Raw genomic sequence first — 21,643 nt, 5'->3', positions numbered from 1 at the left:
TTAATTAAAAGAAAGGAAGAAAAAGTAGAGAGAGAAAGAGAGCATTATTCTTTAACAATAAACGTTTCGCGCGATCTCTTTTTCTCCCAGTAATTTCTTTTTTTTTTTTTGCATATTCCTCAATCCTCCCATCTCTTAGCAATTCAAATTTCATAAAAGGTAACATCAATACAGATCGAATTTTCTTTCTTTCTTTCTGTATTTAGTTTAATTGCTACCACAATTCTGAATCTTTCTTCATTTCGAACATCATTTTTTTTCTAGTTTTTTTTCTTAGGTGTTGGATCTGCCCAAACAGTTTTGTTTGCCCTCGCTGGAATTATCGTCGAGCTAATTTCTTCCTTCAATGCTCGCCTTCCGAGGCCTCTAGATCAGGTGGGTTTTGCGATTTTCACTGGGTTTACACAATTTCTTTTCATACTCTAATCACTGCACTCACTGGAGCTCAATTTTCTGAGTCTTTGAGATCCTACCTTCTCTATTCTGTTTTGGAAATTATGATCTTCTTGTGTCGGTTTGGTCGGGATCTTTGAAATTTGCTTTTTGTCTTATTTGAAACTGTCAAATAATGAGATCTTTTGATAAGATCTGTCTGAATTTTATTTTGTTTTTCATGGATCTATGTCTTGGGTTTCCTTTTCTTTTTGGTTTTATCCTTTTAATTCATTGGGTGGGATATTTGGGTTTTTAACACCCATTCTCAAGTCGGGATCGTTATGTTCTCCAGGTGGGAGCGCTGAAAACGTATTGATTATGGAACTTTGAATGTCTTGCTTGTTTCTTTTAGTCAGGTGTTATTAGCTATTCTTCAAGTTTGTGAGGTTATGTTATTGAGCGAAACATGATGTTTGTTTCACTTTGACTTGCAGCAATTTTGTTGTACAATGTTTTTCTTTTGATCTCAATATGCACCGCCAGGGCGTACCTATCAGATTTTCAAATAAGAAACATAACTTTCATTAGCTGCGGTGTATATCTTTCTTAAGTGCTTTATGATGGTTACTAATTTTTCATCCGTTAGGGACATTGATTAGGTCTCTTGGATTTCATTTCGTTACGCAGCATTGGCAGCTCTTTTCTGATATAGTCAGTCTGAGCAAGCTATAGTTTTGCGGTAGGCTGATGAAGAACGGAATGATAGAATGCAGCGTTTGTCACTCCAAGTTGGTTTCCCCTACCACAAAAGGTATATCGAGGGCATATGATCGACATAAGATCAGAGTATCATCTAAGCAACGAGCCCTAAACACCCTCTTGGTTGTTGGTGATTGTATCTTGGTTGGTTTGCAGGTGAATGTCATTTCTGAACCTACTAGTTGACATGCTTTTTTTTCTTTCTTAATTTAATTCTAAAGTAAAATGTGCTTCCATGATTATCCTGCTTTTTGCACGTGTTTTGCTTTCTTTCCCTCTTGAAATGGTAGTTAGCAATAAATTTTTGTTGTTCGGTTCATTGTGTAACTGAATCTAACTCTACTGCTTACTCTTGTATATCAACCCCCTCCATCACCGATTATATCTCACACTGCAAATCATAATAATTACTGTTACTCATTTAGCTCAATTGCACTATCAAGAAACCTTTACAGCCTTCCTTCTTGGTCTCCTTGTACATGCTTGTTGTTCTTTTGGTCCAAGTTGTTGGCATTGCCCATCATGCTCCCCTTCCTTCTTTATCATTGCTAATCGTCAACTTGCTCATATGATATATCTATTTTTCTTTTAACAAGTTCAACCTTCAGAATGCTTAACAAATAGCAAATAATGTTTATAAGTGCTTTAGAACAACTGCCACTTATACCATTGCCTCTCTAAATTAATGGTACTTATCTCACAGAGTAAATTTCAGCAAGTTTTGACATTTATCTAGCAATCAACTCAACTAATTCTTGTCAAACTGTAGAAAGGAAACAGATGATTGTGTATATGTGTGTGTGTGTGTGTGTATGTATACATGTGTATTCTGTTGTGTGTGTGTGTATGTATACATGTGTATTCTGTTATTTAAGCATGGTATACTGTACAAGTTTACATGGAAGATTGCACAGGCACAGTCCAAAGCAGGCAAGAAGGTGCTTGTTCCCCACACGAATCTTCCTTTTCTTGTTTGATGCTATTTGGATTTGTTTGAAAGGTAGAATTGTCATGTGATTTAACCTAGTTTTTAAATGCCTAATACTGGTTCATTTCGTTGTCAGCCTATTTTGGTTTATATGTCCAAGGTGGATGGGAAATTCATGTTCAGTCCAATTAGTGTTAACTTTTTGACCGAGATTGCGAAGGTTATCTTTGCTATTGTTATGCTGATACTCCAGGTACATACTATCTTGTAAACTGATTTTTTTTGCATTTTTGAATATACATACAATCAAACTCTTAAAAGTACCTTTGAGCCTGTAATGCTTAATTTAGATGGATATTCTGAAACCTCATCATGTTAGTTTATAGGTTTCCCTAATTTTGTTCTGTTGCAACATAAATTAATAATTTTATTCTTGTTCAATCGTGGGTGATAAGAAAGACACCGTGTCTTTTGGACTTCTCTGCTTTTGGGATTTTGTGTAGGGGGAAGTTGGGGTGGGGGTAACTTTATATTTTATAATCTTCTTGTGATACTTAATTTTGTTTTTGTATCTATGAATGTCCGAGCTAGTTTCCACATACCTTAACTAATTCTATGGACAATTGCTTAAGCTTATAACGTTTAATTGTCAAAAAGTTGGACAGATTTTAATATCTTAGGTAAGGTGAATGGCCAACATGAGGTTTGAACCAATTCACCTAAAGTCAATTTGTTGTTTTTGCAGGCTAGACATCAGAAAGTTGGGGAAAAACCTCTTCTCTCAATATCAACATTTATGCAGGTTACTTCTCTCACATGACTGTTATCTAAATAATCATCAATAGTTGCTCTTGAATGTAATCTCTATGCTTGCCTTTTCAAAGTAAAACATTTTAGATTTACTTTTACATTTGCGTGAATTGAGATGGAAAAATCATACCTTAATAATAGTCAGTGAAATGAAACAATGTACTAGCTAACAAAGAAAGGTAACGCCTATTAGATTTACTTAGTTTGTTAAGATTCTTATTTGAATTTCTTGTTTATCTTCTTTTAACATTTAGGAATCTTTGCTGTATCTTCGTATATTCACCCTTCAATAAAATGGTATTCATACTTCACGTAATACATTGAATAAAATCTGAGTGAAAATCAAATTACCTCAAATTTATTTTAGTATCAGAGCACCTAAGACTCATGGCATTTTCTTTTTCCTACTACCGCAATTAATTCTTCCTCTCTTAGTCAAATTCGGCCGTTACTACGCCTCAAATCTCTGGTCTTCTATTCGACATTTGGGTTCCTGTTTGCTTTGATTCTATAATGTATTTTCAGGCGGAAATTCTAAATCTTTGCAATTTTTTGAGCCCATGCTCTTTTTAGACATCTTGACAATTCAACACCTTCACCTTTTCAATACATCCAAGGACCATCTGAAATCTAGCCAGCCGGTTTCTCTGCTCCTCAAATCCAACCCATTAAATTAATCCAGATTACCTTCAATGGGATATAGAGATCTAAGTTCTCATCATGTTGATCAACGCGACTGTATCCTTGTCTGCCTTTTCTCACATCATGTCTGTGACCACAACTTGCGTACTTTGGCTAAGCCTAGAAACTCGATATTCACCCAAGACTAGATCTACTGTTTCGGAGCTCTAAACAAACAAGGAACCAACCCAAAAGCCAAGGGAAAACATAAGCAAGCACTAATAAAAACTGCATCAATTGTTGAGGATTATATGAAACAAAGAATACATATAAAGACCTTTTGCCACAAGCATCTATAAGGAGGTGCTGAACCTAGACAAAGTAAAAACCTTCCTCAAGAAAACTCAACGCTCCTAAGATCGTTCTCTTTGTGTTGAGTCGGATGTTTCAGAAAATAGTTAAAAGGTGGGTTGTTGGAAATCTTATCTATTGGGGCTTCTCTTACTTGAGGGTTTGGAACTTAATTATTTGTCTGAAGACTCTGAACATAGTTTTCTTTTTGAAGCTCTTGGATTGTTCCTATCAGTAAATATTGTACTTGTGGTGAAAGGTTTTTAGAATAAGGGTAGACGCTTCTTCTTGAGGGTTATAGACTTTTTAAAATTTTTATTTATTTATGAATATTCTATTTTTTCCCCATTCATTCTTCCATTCTGGGGCTTTTTAGGTGTAATTCCAAAGATGTCTTGTTTTCTTTTGCAGGCAGCACGTAACAATGTGCTTCTTGCTGTGCCAGCATTTCTCTATGCAATCAATAATTACCTAAAGTTTACCATGCAGGTACTGTTCATATTTTATTAAAGAGAGTATGCTTTTATTTTATTTTATTTTTAACTAGATGGATCATGGAACTACTTTTCATTGTCAGATTATATTGTTCGTGTTTGAACAATTTCAGATACTCATAACTAACCAGGTTACCTCTCCATACAGCTATATTTCAACCCTGCAACTGTGAAGATGCTTAGCAATTTAAAGGTATTATTTGTATCTGTAAATTACTGTACTTGTTGTGGTATTGTTACTGCTATGTCTTGATTAGCTCATATGACTGGAGACTCTCTCTTGATTCGCTAATGTTCTCATCTTACTTGAAGGTTCTCATTTTCTTGAACAATAATTTGTTTGTTTTGTAATGAAAACCTGTATGGCTATGTCCAATTAGTAATGACCTTCATTGCCGTTTTTCATACTCAGTAGCTTCTAGTAACTAAATTCTTATTTCTTAATTCTTATGACACCTTTTTTCTTGTCTTAACCTTAAAACATATACATGGGGTGACGAGTCTGATTATTGATCAGGATTCTTTGATTTGCTTGTCCTAGCTAAAACAATTTTCCTCGTATAATATTTTTATTCTTTGGTCTGTTCAGGTTTTGGTGATTGCTGTCTTGCTAAAGGTGATTATGAGACGTCGATTTTCCATTATTCAGGTTAGTATATTTCTTCTGCTATATTTGCGTGCTCTAAGTGTAAAACGGAGATCTACATCCAATTATTTATGCCATACTGTTATTCATATATTTATATAATCAAATAATCAAATATTCGTAAGTTATTAGCTTCAGTTATGTATTACCTTATATTTGTTTGATATTTCTGCATTAGGTATTATTACTACTACTATTATTATTATTGTTTGAGAAGAGAAACAAGTTTCTAAGGTGGATTACATGAAGGTTCTCCAGTTAGAAATCAAAGAAGATAAGTTATGATTGTTAAAAGGCAGGTATTATCATTATTACTACCATTTAAACAATTAACCAAATAAGAAGACCAAAAAAATAATTTTTAATTCAAATATGAAAAGCTACAGAATAAAGGCAGGTTAGAGGTCATGTTGAGCTTAACGTCATCAACCATTATCTTTAATTGGGGTCATGGAATGGGGACGACCCTGCATGTTTCAACCATTAGTGTCATGAACTCTTTTAGTAAAATTTTCTTTAAACAAAAGGTTCTAACTGTCATTTGACAATTAGTTAAGGGATGTGGTGTAGACTCCTTTGCTCTTCATTTCCTTAATGGATTGGTTGGTTTCTTCCAATATATTAGATAAGAAAACCCTCTGTCGTTTGATCCTTCAAGTTCTAAAATTCTTTTTGAGTGCTGACTCTGCTTATATTGAAGAAATATGGTAAATGAGAGGTGGGAGCTCCTTTCCAATCAACCATCTTCCATATGCACCAACCTGCCTTCCTTGTACTTGAAGTAGAAGCTTCCATCGATTCAATTGTGATTACCACTAGGAAATGGTTTTTCTTGTCAACAAAAAACTTAAATTGTCTTTAATGGTAGAGAAGTAAAAAGTAGTAAAAAAGGGTGACAAATTTATTTCTTATCTGAGAATGTTTCTTTTTCTTGAATAAGGTACGATTTATCTGAGAATGTTTTATACTAGTTTCTCATGCTTGTCTTGTCTCCCTCACCAATGAAGAAATTGTATTGAAAAACCTTTCACACAATTATTTTTTGATTTTGTGGTGGGTGATAGGAGTGGCATAAAGTTTTGGGAGGATAGATAGTGTGCTGCCCAACCTCTTGCTTGTACTGTGATATCTAACCTTATTTCCTCAAAAAAGAATGCTGTGGTGGCAGATTGTTGGGTTGATTCTAGTCAAGCTTGGGATCTTGGGTTGAGTAGGAGATTATTTGATAGAGAAATTGGTAATTTTATTGCTCTTGCTCAGCTGCTAACTGATTGGGTGGTGAATAGAACAAAGGACAGCTTACAGTGGAGGCTGGAAGCTTCGGGCCAGTTCTCTCCCAAGTTTACTTTCCTCAAGTTGACCATGGGGGCTACTAAAGTTACTCTACCTTCGGTCAATCTTATTTGGAAATCCGAGAATTCCTGAAAAAACGAAATTTCTCCTTTGGTCCCTCACCCATAGTAAGTATCAACACCCAGGAAAAGCTCCAAAGGAAGTTTACTAATTGAAATCTCTCCCCTTCCATGTGCCCGCTTAGCCAGAAGTAAGCTGAGACTTTAGATCACCTTTTTTTACACATTGAGTTCATGTCCAAAGGGTGTCTCCCTTTGTGTATTGACGACTGGATGATGAAGGGTTTGTATGGGGGTGGCTTTAGTGAAAAGGAAAAAATTTATGGAGTTGTGCGACCCGTGCTCTCTTGTGGCATCTTTGAAATGAAAGAAATAGTAAGGTGTTTGACAATAAGTTTAGCTCTTTTGATTCTTTTTGGGCTCTTGTGTAGCATAAGGCCTCTTGGCGGTGTATAAACTACACTAAGTTTTTTGTAATTATAGCCTTCTCACTCATGATTATTAATAACTGGAAGGTGCTTATTGATTACTACTGTTTTTTTTTTTTTTGGGGGGGGGGGGGGGGGGAAGGGGTTCATAACCCCTCGCCCTTAAGTTGTTCTCTTCTTGTTGATTTTTATATTATGTCTTTCTCTGTTTCTTAATAAATAAATAAATAAAAAAAAAGGCAGATTTCCCTGTCTTATTCCTGAAAGGCCTGAATATCCAATTAGGCTTACCATTGAAAAAAACAAAGATGGTAACTGATATTTATTTTTTATTTGCCCCAGTGGGAAGCACTTGCGCTGTTGCTTATTGGAATAAGCGTAAATCAGTTGCGGTCACTACCTGAAGGTGCCCCTAATTTGGGTCTCACAGTTACCATGGGCGCATATGTCTACACTCTGATTTTTGTAAGTAGATCTTGTTTTCATGGTTAGAATGCTAGTATCCTTACATTCAAGTTATTCTCCCTTTGGTTTCTAAATATTTTCAAGTAACTTGAATCTCTTTTACAGGTAACTGTTCCATCTCTAGCTTCCGTTTATAACGAATATGCTTTGAAGAGCCAGTATGATACTAGCATCTATCTCCAGGTAATGCTACTATTGTGTAGTATTGAATTGAATCTGGAGGCTAAGCTGAGGTCCATAAATCAATATGTTTTCTATTTAGAAAAGTAAGAATAGCTGTTCCTCGTGTATGTAGTCGAGAAAGTATTTTGTCATGAACCGATTCTGTTTGTTTAGAATTTGAGACAACAGATGTGGGATATTGAGTGGCAGTTCCTTATTTCTTAGCTTCTTCTTTTTGATGTTGAAGTCATAGCATTCTATGCTTATACAAATATTCTATCTCTGTTCATTATATTGCTTAATAACTGAAACTCATCTTCTGAATGGTGGACTCTGTATTGAATTACAGAACCTGTTTTTATATGGATATGGTGCGATATTCAACTTCATGGGAATCTTGGGAACGGTTATTATGAAAGGTAAGATATAAATCTTCAATGATTTCTTCCAGAAGATGCATCTTCGAGGTCTTGGATTTTTTTTCTAGATAATTTTTTTAAAAAAATTATATATATATTTTAAAATTTTTCATTTTTGATATTGAGATGTTTATAATATTGATCACGGTGTGGTAGATGTAATTTCACATTGAGTTCTATTTTCTTTACATAGATATGTGTTCTTAACAACGAGCAAGCCAAGATATTATGTGGCAATACTGCTAGTCATTCTCTATGGTTCTGGATGCTCTCATGTTGATATATCTTTCATGAAATGTGGTTTGACACAAGCTTCATATTTGCTCAGATTTTAGTACAGTATGTTACAAAGATTTTCTTTCCAAGTTTCCAAGTTTATGATTCTCTCTCCTTTTTATTATTTTTATTTTATTGGGTAAGCTTCAATATGATACTATGACATTGGACCTAGTGTGTTGGCCCTTTTGTATTCTGTGCTTTCTTCTCCTTCTCTTACTAAATTCTCTTCAGAATATCTATTTTTGAATGAATTAAATGTTTGGTCTGTTTGGAATGTTCTTTTATGAAATGCTGCCATTCCCAGTTATGCTTTGATTTCAGCTGCCTTCACTGTGATTGTATTAGGTCAACGGCATTTTAGAGCTCTAACTAGCTGTTGTCTGGCTTCTTGTATATTTCAGGTCCTAGCAGTTTTGATATACTCCAAGGTCATTCAAAAGCCACAATGCTGCTAATAGCTAATAATGCAGCCCAAGGAATTCTATCCTCTTTCTTCTTTAAATATGCAGGTAAGCTAAAGCTTTTATAGGCTTCTCAGTACTTTTTTTTTTATTAGAACATGCATTTTCTTATTTAGAAAACTGTTTTAATATCAAAAGTTGCTGGACACTTTTTGTCCATGGATTAATATCTCAAACTTGTTTCTTGCAGATACAATTCTGAAGAAGTACTCCTCAACCGTTGCTACTATCTTTACAGGCATAGCGTCTGCGGCATTGTTTGGTCATACTTTGACTATGAACTTTGTCTTGGGAATATCTATAGTGTTCATCTCTATGCACCAGGTACTTTGAGGAAGGGATAACACTGACAAGTCTAAATATGCTATCAAAACATAATTTTCTAACTGCTAATTCTTGATATCGTGTTTCAGTTCTTCTCACCCCTCTCAAAAGTCAAAGACGAGCAGAATGGGATGACAGAAATGGTGGATGTAGATAACCAGCGGTAGGAACTTATCCATAGCTTGAGACATTGATTTGATGTGGTTTCTTTTCATGGGGTTCATTTATATAATATTTAAAATTAGAACAATCTCAGTCTAATGGCTGACCCCAATTGCTTTGAAAACTGCAAAACCAACCTGATTTCTAGGGACCTGGTGACTGATTTGTTTATTGGTGGAAAAACAGGTAGATTGTTTTTCTTTCTGAATATTTAAAATTTTGAGATTTTCCTTTTCAGGTCCAAGGGATCCTTCATAAATATAGCAGCAGGAGCAAATGATGAGGTGTGATATGGATGTGGCTTGTCTTCTGAGTTTGTTTTCAAGATATTCTATGAAAAACCTCTAGAACAAAATGCTGAATGATTTTTTTGTTTTGGCTTTTGCAGGCTAGTCATCTTGTTGGTTCTGATGAGAGAAAGCCACTTCTTCCAACCTAAATGTTTTCCTGGACATGGTATTTTGATGCTTTATCTTTCTCATTCCGTTCATAAAAATTCTTTATCATTTCTATTAAACTCCTCATGTTAGCAAAAAAAAGAGAAAAAAGAAGCAGCTCCAAATTCACAAAATAGCCAAGTTTACCAAGAAAGTTTTATTTGAATACCGATTCAATTTATTAATGGTTGCCTACACCAATCTAATCACGAACAAGCTATTGATTTCTTAATTCAAGGAAGACAAATACCAAGGGTTCAATTTGTTATTTTAGTTGTAATGTACATGACATAATGGGCTTACTGCACAGGAGCTTGATTTTTTCTTTCTTACCATTATATACACCGAGAATGTAAAACAGCATTCGTGCATTTTTATGTCTGATTTGGCATTACAAGTTCTGTTTATTTCCTCAGCTCTACTTCGACATTAAATCACACAACGAACATCTGTTGCAGGATTTTGTAGGAAGTTTTGGCTGGATCATTGGACCGTGGAAAGGCGGGCGATGGGTCTCAACCTTTTCGAATAAAATTCTTTTGATGAGGTCCTACAAGGTTTGAAAAATAGAGCATTCCTCATTCCTCAGGTTGGTTTGGATATGAAATTTTTGTTGCTACAGATTAGAATAGATAATAACACATGGGTATCGTCATATACCAAGGTCTATACAGCCCTACCTTCATTTCAAGTTGTGGTTTTAGTAAAATGTATTATTATTCTTTACCCCAGATTGATTATAACTAATAATTTTTGTCTATTTCCTTCCAATATTTCAAATTTTTATGTATCCTTCCCCCCACACTGAAAATGTAGTCCTACAATTCAGATCTTATGGTAAAAAGTAAACTCACTTTTTATCATACATATAATGGAAATGTTATATAGAGGATATATAGTTTCTTTGCTTGAAAGTTGCAATCAAGGTTGCTTAGTATGGGCATAAATATCTGTTACTGAGAATGATCAATTTCTTATTTCTTATTTCTGGATAAACTTTTAAATTCACGTCACATAATGAACCTTATATCAACTCGAAAGATTTCTCTTTTGGAATAACCACCTATGGTTACCGTAAATACTATTTAAAAATTTTAAAAAAATTAATTATTTGTAGTAAATACTATTTTAAAACTCCAATTTGTTAGAGTATTTGCTTCCGTTCTTACCATTTTATATTCATCATTTTTTTATTTTTTTTCTTTGATATAGTTGATTTTTTTATCAAATTAAAGTAACACTCCAAACACTTGATCAAATTAAAATAATTTACACTTTAAACTCAAATGCAACCTATTATAATCTAGAAACTCAAATGCAACCTATTATAACCTAGAATTAGGATTCACTTCTTGTTACCGAAGGTCTTCTTTGTGGTTGTTTGGTTGGAGGGGGGGGTTCTGCATGGGAATTGTTACATACGTTTAATTTCGATGTTTGTTTCATAGTTTTTAAGCATACGTTTAATTTTGAGGTTTGTTTAATAGTTTTTAAGAATAAGCTATTCTCATCCTTATTTGCTCCAAATAAGTATTTTTATTCTCTTACAAAACCGTGACTATTCTCTATTTTTTTCGTTCATATCTGTTTTTTAATTTATATATAATTTTACTTGGACGATAGCTAGTTAATTAATATTAATGTTAAAAAATTAGTTTAAATATTTGGGTCATATTCAACATTTGGGTTAAATTAAACTTATTTTTTGGCTTAATTCAATTTTAGTTCAAATAAATAATATTTAATTTGATCAAAATAGTTAAACTTGATCCAACTATCATAATGAAACACACGTGACATCATCAAAATTAGTTTTATGTCTTCAATTTCAATTTGGGACATATGTCAACTTTTAATTAATCCTAAATTCAATTATTTGTATTTTTGTCATTAGTTTGATAAATGGTTGGTCCAAAATTTCTTATTCAATAGTGTATCATAACCTAAACGGTTGTAGATAATTCTTTTAGAACGTAGTACATGACATTAAGAAGAATATTACTCAAATTAATCTCGTATTGACGGATGTATTTTTGATATTTTATGTTATGGAACTACGAACTTTTTTCTTTTTTGAAATTGTTTTATATATGTAAATATTTTAACAGTTATATTTTTTTAAAATTCCATAATAATTTCATAAAAACCATATTCTTATTTAAATCCACGTATCACACAAACTTAATTAATTCTCACAAAATACACCAACATAATTAACTTAAATTTCAAACAATAAAATAAAACCCAAAAATACTAAATCTCAAATAAAAATTCAACATAATTTATTTAAAATTCAAGATAATTTATTTGAAAATTACCTTAATTTCTAGATGTTACATATATTTAATATTTTTTAATTTTTTAATTTTTCTTCCTCTCTTTATTATTTATTTAATATTTATGTTTATGCATTATTTGATTTTTAATTTCATATTAATTTAAAATTTTCTTTTCTAGCTATACTTATTTTTTCATTTTTTGTTTTTCATTTTTTGTATTTACGTGTTTAATCTAATTTTTAATTTTAAACGGTTAAATATTTAAATTTATATATTAATTTGATCTTCTGAATTTAAATATTTAACGTATTTATTTAAATTTCAAAATTTGCAATACACATGTTTATATATTATTTTAAATTTAAATTAATTATTTTTAATTTCTTCCAAATTATTTAGAATTTAACCTTGTATAAAAATTTTTAGGAAGTTGTTCATTTAAGTTATCTTTAATATTTTAATAATAATATAAATGAATTGAATTTAAATAAGATATTTCAAATCAAATTTTAACGACGTATGATTAATAAAATCTATTGTACTGTAGTAATTAATTTTTAACGAGATTCGTGTGTATTTGATAATGTTAATGTCTTATAATTTTATAATATTTTAATAAATTCTCTACATATATTTTTTATTTTTTACATAATTAAATAGAACATTTTAAAAATAGCAAAATACTTTAAAATATTTACAAACTATAGCAAATTTTTGGATTCTATTAACGATAGCCACCGATAGATTTTATCATTGTTTATCAATGTCATTGGTAGAAGCATATCAGTAGCTATCAATGTCTATTATTGATAGAATTTGAAAATTTTGCTATAACTTGTAAATATTTTATCAAATTTGCTATTTTTGATACTTTTTTTATTAAATTATATTTAAATTAAAAAAGTAAAAATATTAAAAAAAACAAGACAAGAAACGAGAAACAAAAAATGATTATCAAACAAATTTAGCTTCTTTTGTTTTTTAAAAACACTGGAAATGATAATAGTTATTAATCTTGTTTTGAGAAAAGATGAAATAAAGAATGAGAAAAAGAAAATAAGAAACAGAAAACAAGAATGTTCTTGAACAAGTCTTAAATGTACTCGAGCGTTTTGCTTATATCTTTGGTTGCAATTCATTTTCCCACATTGTTAGATTCTTTCTATTTCTTCATTCAAATTTGTTTGATTGTGGACATTTGTTTTTCTTGATGACTCTTTTTTTTATGTGGGTTGTTTTTCTGATTTAGATTTCCTCAACTTTCTTATTTGATTACAAATAAAAGTTACATAAGCATATCAATCATATATTTAGACTTATGTGATTATTTCATATATATATAACATTAGTGTATCAAGTGTTGGACCAACTCAAATTCTCCACCTCTTGAACTAAAAAAAGTTGTATAACATCCATTCAAAATGTATCTAAAGTATAAATTTTAATGTATCTATATCACGTATATTAATGATAGTCACATATAGACAATATATTATCGTGGAATAGACAATATCAATAACACTGTCATTTTAGCAAAGGATAATTAATTTGACTATCATCAATATACGTGATATAAATTTGGAGGTTTGGTATGTTATTCTTTATTAGGTTTAGCAATGAGTGCAAAAGTTTGTTCATAGAGCCGTTTTGTATTCTATCCACCACCGATGATTAGTCTAGATATTCGGTCTAAAATTTTATATTTTGTTTTAAGTGGTTAGGGGGAGCGGAACCATGACGACTTTTCTCTTTGAGACATTTTTTCTTGACTTGAGATGTATGTGAGTGTGTTCTTTCTATGTGTTCGGTTATTTGATAGTTTCATTGTCTTGTTTTGCAATGTTTTGTTTGTCTTAAACTTAGGGTACGAGATCATTTTCTCTTTTAAATATCAACTCTTGTAAATATATACATACTACAATGATATAATTAATATCTATTTTAACGATGTTTTGATGTATCAACACTCATTTTGGCATGGAATTTCAAATACAACATTGGTATATTAGTAGTATACCAACCTCGTTAAAAATCTTTAAGAATAATATGGATGTGTGAATTGTATTACTTATTTATGTAGATGTATTTAGATAAATCACTTATTTTAGATTGATTTTCCACCCATATCTCAAAATTTTATTTATTTTCTTAATTAAGATTTTGTATTTTTTAGGACCATTTTAACATTCACAACAATTATAAATAAAATTGATTTTCAAAAAAATATATAATATAATACCATAATTATATAATATCATATAATATTATCTATTTTATAACATCCATAATTAATGTAATAAATAATCTAGATTTATATTTGGATTTAATATTAGGATATCATTTATTAGAGAAATAACTTTAATAGGGTATAAAGTTGAATCTAATATGATAATATTATATTAAATAATTTATACGACTTTATTTAATTTCATCTTCAACACAATTAGAGAAATCACATTTCACCTTTCTAGCCCTGTCCATGTTTTCACCAATCAGTTTTGCCGTTTATTTCAATTCCATCTACAACACAATTAGAGAAACCTCCTTCAACTAATTTTTTCACATTTCCGTTTCAACATTTTATATGTTTCGTATACCTACATAATATACTATATATTTTTCATTATATACTATATATTTTTTCATATACCCTAATTTGTTGACCGGAAACTACATAATATATTATATATTTTTCATATACCCTAAAAGTTTTGCGAAGCATGAACTACATAATATACTATATATTTTTCATATACTCTAACAAACTTTGCATATAACCATAAATCCTTACTCACTGAAAAAATTTGAAAGAGATGAACAAAATAAAAAAGAATGAACGAAGAGAGATTGGATGGAGGAAAGAAATTTTTAATAAAATCACCAAAATAAAAATAATTATGGTTTAATTTTGATTATAATATTATCATCACATACCATATGTAAATCATGATCCACTATCCATATTTCATCTTTTTAATATACTATGCTTCATTTTTTTTAATATACAAACCCCAGTTATGTGTATCCAACATGTTCCATCAGTTGCCATTGTTCTTAATTTATGTGTCAGAAAGAGAGAGCGCCAACAAGACCAATTTTATTAAAGTTTAAAAGTGAACTAGTGATTACCATAATTATAACCCTATCAATATTGGGAAGGAACACATACTTGCTACTTTTCAAAGAAGTCTATAGTAGAATGTACAAAAATGGAATTTCCTTTCCCCGTGCGGCTGTGTGCAATCTCAATTCCCACGAGGCTCAGTTCATTTTGATGCAAGTGAAATTCAATAATGCAAGTTTTTGTTTAGATCAGATTTGAAGAACAAAAATATAAGAGGAGAAAAAAAGACTTAATTTAGCCTCAGGTAAATCTGCACTCTGCAGTTTTGAGAAGGCAGAATAAAATGTCAATTGGGGGGATAACTCCATCATTATTATTCAAAAACAGATACTTCACACATCCAGACACTCGGAACCCCGTACCGCAATTCTAACGCATCCAAACTAGGCATTTACACAATGAAATAAAAGGGATATGCATAATGTTACCCGACCAAATATCGTTGCTGCATATTAGAGTAAAACTATTTGACGCATTTGCAAGAATTCAAACTCAGAGGGTGAATGAAACCATGTACATCGCCGTCAAGACTCTGGTGCAGGGGGGCCTGTAGGTGCGGGGGGCTTCAATAGAGGTTGGAGGGCCTTCACAACGATGCTCATATTTGGTCGGAACTCAGCTTCATACTGCACGCACAATGTGGCCACAGCTGCTAGCTGCATTGCCAAATTAGAAAAGTAGAATCGTTAATCAGCTGAACGAACTCCGACCTTATATACCATTCGTTCTGTAATGGAGTACCTTTGCAACTCCTTTAGGAGGGTATTCTCCCTTAAGTCTTGGATCTACACATTGCTTTACTTTGTCCTCGCTTAGCCTTGGAGTAGCCTAGAGAAATTAAATACATCAAACTATATTTTGGCTACAAAAAAAAATGAATAGGACTGTAGACAATGTTCTATCAGCACAAGACGCAGGAATATTTAACAGCCTTTATGGAGCTGGAACCGAGGAATTGCCTCACAAAGGTGCCTTACTTGTGCTCTTTTTGAGAAGAGTGCGTAGAAACGCTTTTCAAAACACACGTCCAGGAGACAAATGAGAAAAAAAAAATTAACAAAGAATATACAAAACTCACCCAGGTGACTAAACTTTGCTGTCCGCGAGGCATCGTGTGATCGACAGGTTTCCTACCGGTCAAAAGCTCAAGTAGAACTACACCGAAGCTGTATACATCACTCTTTTGAGTCAACTGTCCAGTCATTGCGTATCTGTAGAAAGACATAATCCACAATCATTTCTTCAGGTTTCTGGTCAGGGTAAGAATAAAGGGATATCGATGAAAAAATGAGCGCAAGGCCTTAGTTTGATAATGAAAAAATGAGCGCAAGGCCTTAGTTTGATATTTAAGCCACTTTTGTTAACATTTTCATTATTAGTTTTATGTTTTCGATTTTTATACAATAGTTATCACATTTCATAAAGAGACACCTGCGTTCTTAATAAAAAAAAAGTTCAATTTTTTTATTTCTCATTTTAAAATAAGATTGAGAAAAAAGCTACCAACTTTTAATCAATTTTCTGAAACAAAAACTAGTTTTATAATCTGACCATCTTATTTTTTACTTTTTGCTTTTTGGATAGGAAACATATCACTTTAAGAACAGAGCTAAAAGTTAAATAAGGCAAAAGAAGGGCAAAACGAAAATATTGTTCTTATCTTTTATCCAAAGGAAATAAATGAGGCTGACACAAACGCTGCCCAACAAAAGGAGCCTCATAGAAACTAAGGTAGGACAACAAGATCATTACTTAATGAGCTGTCCTTAAAGGACTAAAGAAAAAATAAAGGTTTATCCCACACGTAACACAATATTAGAGTGGAAAGTGGTATCAATAATTTTGATCCTTTCATCCCTGATATAAGCAGAAAGACAAAAATTCCCACCTTGTATGCACTTAGATATATTTAAGAAAACTAATCAAACTGAAGTCCTAAGCCAAAGGGCTCTGCCATCATTATGCAAATCAATATTAAAATTTTCAAGACAACTTATCATGGCTTGAACAAATGCTCAAAAGCATAAACTCTCCTAAATTATCTATCTAGAGGTTTTCATACAATTAACCAAGAACGAGAGAAGAGAGTTTTAGAAACATTACTCTGGAGCATGGTAACCAAAAGTTCCCAAAACTCGAGTTGAATGAAGACGGGCAGCCATATCAGGGGCTTGGTTGGAGAGATTAAAATCAGCTACCTTAGCTTTAAAATCCTCAAAGAGTAGCACATTGCTGGACCTGATATCTCGGTGTATAATTGCAGGTTGGACCTTCTCATGCAAGTACTCCAGCCCTTTGGCTGAATCAACTGCAATTCTCACCCGCTGCATCCAATCAAGCACTGGACCAGGTTGGGCTCCTTGTACTCCCTTCCTTCCTTCAATCATGAAGAGGACTTGTATCAGTTGGCCTGATCATTGATCAGTTACAAGCAACATATTCATATAGAAAAAGAGGATGGGATACCATGTAAGACATCATGCAAAGATCCCATGGTTGCATATTCGTAAGCCAAGACACGGATATTTCCTTCAACACAATACCCAAGCAATTCAACAAGATTTTCATGTTTCAATCTTGATACTGTAGAAACCTGCAGTCAGGATATAAAAGACCATATATTTGGTCAAGCGAATGGAAAATTAAATTTAGTTAAAGGTAAGAGAGTCATGGAAATATTTTTCCAATATCTAACAAACCTGAGTCAAAAACTCAACGTTACTGTCAGGCTCAGATGAAACATCAAGCTTCTTTACAGCCACATTTTTCCCATTATTCAAGGTTGCATAATAAACTCTACCATAAGAACCTTCTCCAATCAACGCTTTGGACCCGAAATTATCAGTCTTTTCTTTCAGTTCTTCCAGGGAGAGTGTAGGCACTTCAATTGGTAGTGCTGCCTTCTGTGCCTCAGCTTTAACAACAGCTGGCACTTTTGAGGCCCTTAGATGACCTAAATGCATGAAAAATAGTACAGCTTCAGTGGAACAAACGTTTTCAGAAGATGGATGAGAGAAGAGAAATGAACAGGGGATACACAATGTTTTAAAAAGTGCCCAATTGGATGAAAAAGCCAATAAAATTTCAAAAGACATACATAAAAGAGCAAATGTGTTGAGCCAATTGGGAACTACAGAAGAAAAAATATACATACATATATGAACAAGGAAGTTGGAACTTGGGACAGAAAAGCATATTATAGACCTGACTTAAGACAATAGGGGAAAAAAGAAGATATATATACACATATTATACCTCTTGGTCTGCAGAGTCATGGGCTTGGGTAACATCTCCTAGTCTAATGCTAATGCGTAGATAACGAGTGTTGAGTGCAACAGAGCCTTGATTCATGCCAAAAGAGTGTGTGCACATGAACAAACTAAATCTAAAAGACTTGCACCAATCTTCAGTGTAGGTAAGCAGAGTAAATATCTTTACAACACACAAAATGAACCAAATAGAAATTATCGAACTACACCTGTTGGGTTGGCCATTTGAAGTAGACTCTTATATATACTGATATACATACACATAGCATATGCAACTTTTCATTGAAGAAATATTTCTGTATTTATAGCCTAGCTAGAATGCTTCATGATTGGAAGGCAGTTCTTCACTAGTTTTCTTTGGGGGAGGGAATTCTTTCACCCCTCTGCCTCTAGCTTGTATTCTATTCGTGATTAGTCCAATAGCCTCTTATAATTTTAGAAATAAAATAGGGGCAAACTTTTACAGATCAGCGTTTTTATCCTATTTCCAAATATTAAGACCCAAATAAACAGGGAAGTCCAATAGCATCCACCAGCATGATACAGAACACTGTATAAATATGTTCAAGTATGTGCTGAAAAAAATGATCCTCAAAACAATTTGTCTACTAAAGAGGTTCATTAGTTTGAAAATGTTAGCATGTAAGAAAGGATTACATAGAAGATCAACAAAGTATATGCTACTGGTTGAAGAACCTTGATCTTATTGAATATCACTGTCAGGTAGTAAATTAACTTGATCCTCATCAAGAGTTAACTCGATTCATTCTTTGTTCTTCATTTCAAAATCATGAGATCACCTTCTAGATGATTCTAGAGCTTCAAGACTAGAGCAAATGGGAGATTTTCTCTTTGAAAGCGTCAAAATGAAGGTTTAGGGTTTTGGCCTGTTTCTTCCAAGCCAAACATAGCCCCAAAGCAGCTTCTTGAATTTAAAAAGATGGCCACCAAAAGAGACGTTGAATTGTAATTAAGCATATTACACAAAGAACCACAAAATATTGTGTCAAACATTCCCTCAAGTTGACTTTCAATTCCACCACACCACTTATCATATTCAATCACTTCATAATTTACTTTTTATTAGATCCAATTCTCTGAACCTCACTTTGTTTTTCAGGTTGACTTCATCACTTCCATCAAATATATGTGCGTATGTCTTTGCTGAATAATACTAGCTTAGATAATATAATATAAGATAGTCAAGAAATTTGGAGATTTTCTAATATTATTCATGTATTTGGTAATCATAATATTTGAAGGATAATTGAACCAACAAGGTGTTTTGTAAGATATGAGTCCATGACCTCTTGCCTAATTCCAGGAATTGATTTTGCATCCGTCCCCAAACTTCCATATTTAATTGATTGACGGGCTTTTCTCTTTCTCATTAAAATTATCTCTACTCATAGTTAAAGTGGATAAAAATAAAATACTACCTAGGAGATACACAACATTCCCTCTTCTTTCACATTCATAAAGTAGCTAAGAAAACTAACCATCTCCAAAATTACTGGGGCTTTTCAGGTGTTCATTTTCAGTTGATTGATTAGTCTCTTCAACTTGACAAAAACAACAAAGCCACTTGCGCATCCTCACTTTCTTCCTTCGATATTGATAATCCTCAGTATTGTTATCTGGATGTAATAAGTAACCAAAAGGAGGAGCATAAGCCTGCACAATGATAGGACAGTTTCACTAAGATCAACAACAGTGGCCTTTAGTAAATTTTCATAGTTATAACAAAAAAATTACTAGTGATTGCACAAGAACAATAGTATTTTACCTTACTAACAATGGGGGGAAAACAGAGCAAAAAATGAAAAATTTGTGCATGTTATGCACATTCAAAGTAAACAAGTGGATTTAAAATCTTAAAATACATGCCAAGAGAAGTAGATTGAACAAGCATTAAATTTTAACTGGTATTCTTGTTAGTATCAGAGACCTTCACCAGAATAATAGGAGTCCACGTCCACACATTAAGAGCTTGAACTTCTTGGATTAGACACAAATCTCAATATCCAACCCAAAGTTAACTACTTGACGACGCCTAAATTTATAAATACCCCTTGATCTCACAACACAATGATCTTTTAGAAAGGTTATATTACCAATAATAAACTTGTCGAGTGTGCTCTATCTAGCTTGCTAACCAAGCTGTTGGAAAAAGGGAGCATAGCTACGACTAATGGTTCTCTAGACAACATTTCATTTCTTTTGAGTAGGTAACAACAGAGATTTATCCTCTTTAGTTTTGTTTCTTGTTCTCTACACAACTTGATTTCATTGAAAAAACACATATCATCTGATTGGCTGAACAAAACTATTTGGATGAAAATCAATTTATTATTACTATTTAGCAGCCTCGAGATGTTCCAGAAACTAACACCACAACGTCAAATAAATTTAAATTAGAGAGAATTGACAAAAGTAATCTTTTACTAGGATAATTTTTTTCAAAGAAGAAAAGGAATAAAGTGATTACAAAATTGAGGAATGATCTTTAAGAATAATACAAGAAACAATTAACAAAATGGACTTCGGAATAGAGAAGGAAAAAGAAGCCATAATTGCCTCAAGAGATGGATGATTCATACCACTACCAAATGCCTACGAGAACCAGAGTCTTCCATCGAGAAAGTAAGAGAAATTCAAAATCAGAATGAAATACGCAACATCCGAAAAAAGAAGTGTAAGATTAAGGAAAAAAATCTCCAATTCAGGATGAACCCAAATAAAAAATTACATCCATACGCCATATGAAACAATCAAAGAAAGGTAACTCAGCAGAAATTGACCCACGAAAGAGAAAAAAAAACGAAATCTTGAAAACCCAACTGAATATAAGACGTAAAAAGGAAAAATTGGTACCAGAAATGAACAGATTGGAAAGCAAACAACCACAAATTATAAAAAAAAAAAAAAAAAAAAACAGAAATTGTGGAAGAACAAAGAAGAGAGAATAGGAAGTACCTGTAGATGGTTTATGGGGTGGATGAATTAGACGAAGAAGCGAAAGAACAACAAAAAAAACAGATGAGAATGGATGGGGTTTGTTTGTTTGTTTGTTTTCCTTTTTTTCTCGAAGGATTTTGAGTATTTTGGATTTCGATTCAAGGCGAAGCAAAAGAACAAAAGAAAAAAAAAAAGAAAAAAAGAAAAAAAGGGAATGACAGAGAAGCAAACGCCGACGCCAAGCTGACAACTCTCTCTTTCTTCCTTTTCTCTCTCAAACTTTTGAGTCTGAATTTCTCAAAACTTTTTCTTTTTCACAAATCGAAGACACGAGAGAAATTGGACGAAAGAAACAGACAAAAGCACTCACCTTTTTCTTTTTCATCATTAATTTTTCTATTTTTTTCTAACACTAATACCAATTAAGTAAAGTTTAGACAAAATGTTCTTTGCTTACAAATTTAATATATTTGTTGAATTTACTCTAACCATATAACAAATATAAAGATGAACCTATTTCTAATCATAGTAGAAATATTA

General features: G+C 32.5%; 2 protein-coding genes across 7 annotated transcripts; one reads left to right on the top strand and one right to left on the bottom strand.

The window, feature by feature from the left end:
* On the top strand, positions 1-10,394 carry LOC101221623 (CMP-sialic acid transporter 2). 6 transcript variants are annotated; one of them, XM_031887551.1, is made up of 17 exons: positions 1-159; positions 278-375; positions 1,063-1,290; positions 2,199-2,315; positions 2,808-2,864; positions 4,256-4,333; positions 4,487-4,531; positions 4,928-4,987; positions 7,107-7,229; positions 7,335-7,412; positions 7,741-7,810; positions 8,491-8,598; positions 8,741-8,874; positions 8,964-9,037; positions 9,275-9,320; positions 9,425-9,492; positions 9,932-10,394. In XM_031887551.1, exons 3-16 carry the CDS (start codon positions 1,123-1,125, stop codon positions 9,473-9,475), a joined length of 1,209 nt encoding a protein of 402 aa, XP_031743411.1. In that variant the 5' UTR covers positions 1-159; positions 278-375; positions 1,063-1,122; the 3' UTR covers positions 9,476-9,492; positions 9,932-10,394. The 6 variants fall into 6 exon arrangements, with proteins under 6 accessions (XP_031743411.1, XP_011656532.1, XP_031743410.1 ...); XM_011658230.2 differs by having other exon boundaries at positions 1,035-1,290; XM_031887550.1 differs by having other exon boundaries at positions 1,022-1,290.
* A 4,692-nt stretch (positions 10,395-15,086) lies between these two features.
* LOC101221382 (PTI1-like tyrosine-protein kinase 1) lies at positions 15,087-21,420 on the bottom strand. Its single transcript, XM_004140823.3, has 8 exons — positions 21,122-21,420; positions 19,645-19,819; positions 17,576-17,829; positions 17,343-17,469; positions 16,980-17,253; positions 15,955-16,087; positions 15,618-15,704; positions 15,087-15,532 (listed from the first exon to the last, which is right to left on the bottom strand). The coding sequence occupies exons 2-8, from the start codon at positions 19,736-19,738 to the stop codon at positions 15,401-15,403; spliced, it is 1,101 nt and encodes a 366-aa protein (XP_004140871.1). The 5' UTR covers positions 19,739-19,819; positions 21,122-21,420; the 3' UTR covers positions 15,087-15,400.
* Between the last annotated feature and the right edge of the window lie 223 nt (positions 21,421-21,643).

This window comes from Cucumis sativus, chromosome 6, assembly GCF_000004075.3.
Source record: "Cucumis sativus cultivar 9930 chromosome 6, Cucumber_9930_V3, whole genome shotgun sequence".
Classification (NCBI taxonomy): Eukaryota; Viridiplantae; Streptophyta; class Magnoliopsida; order Cucurbitales; family Cucurbitaceae; genus Cucumis; species Cucumis sativus.
Note: the sequence above shows the minus strand (reverse complement) of the source record. Positions and strands in the feature narration are given on the sequence as shown.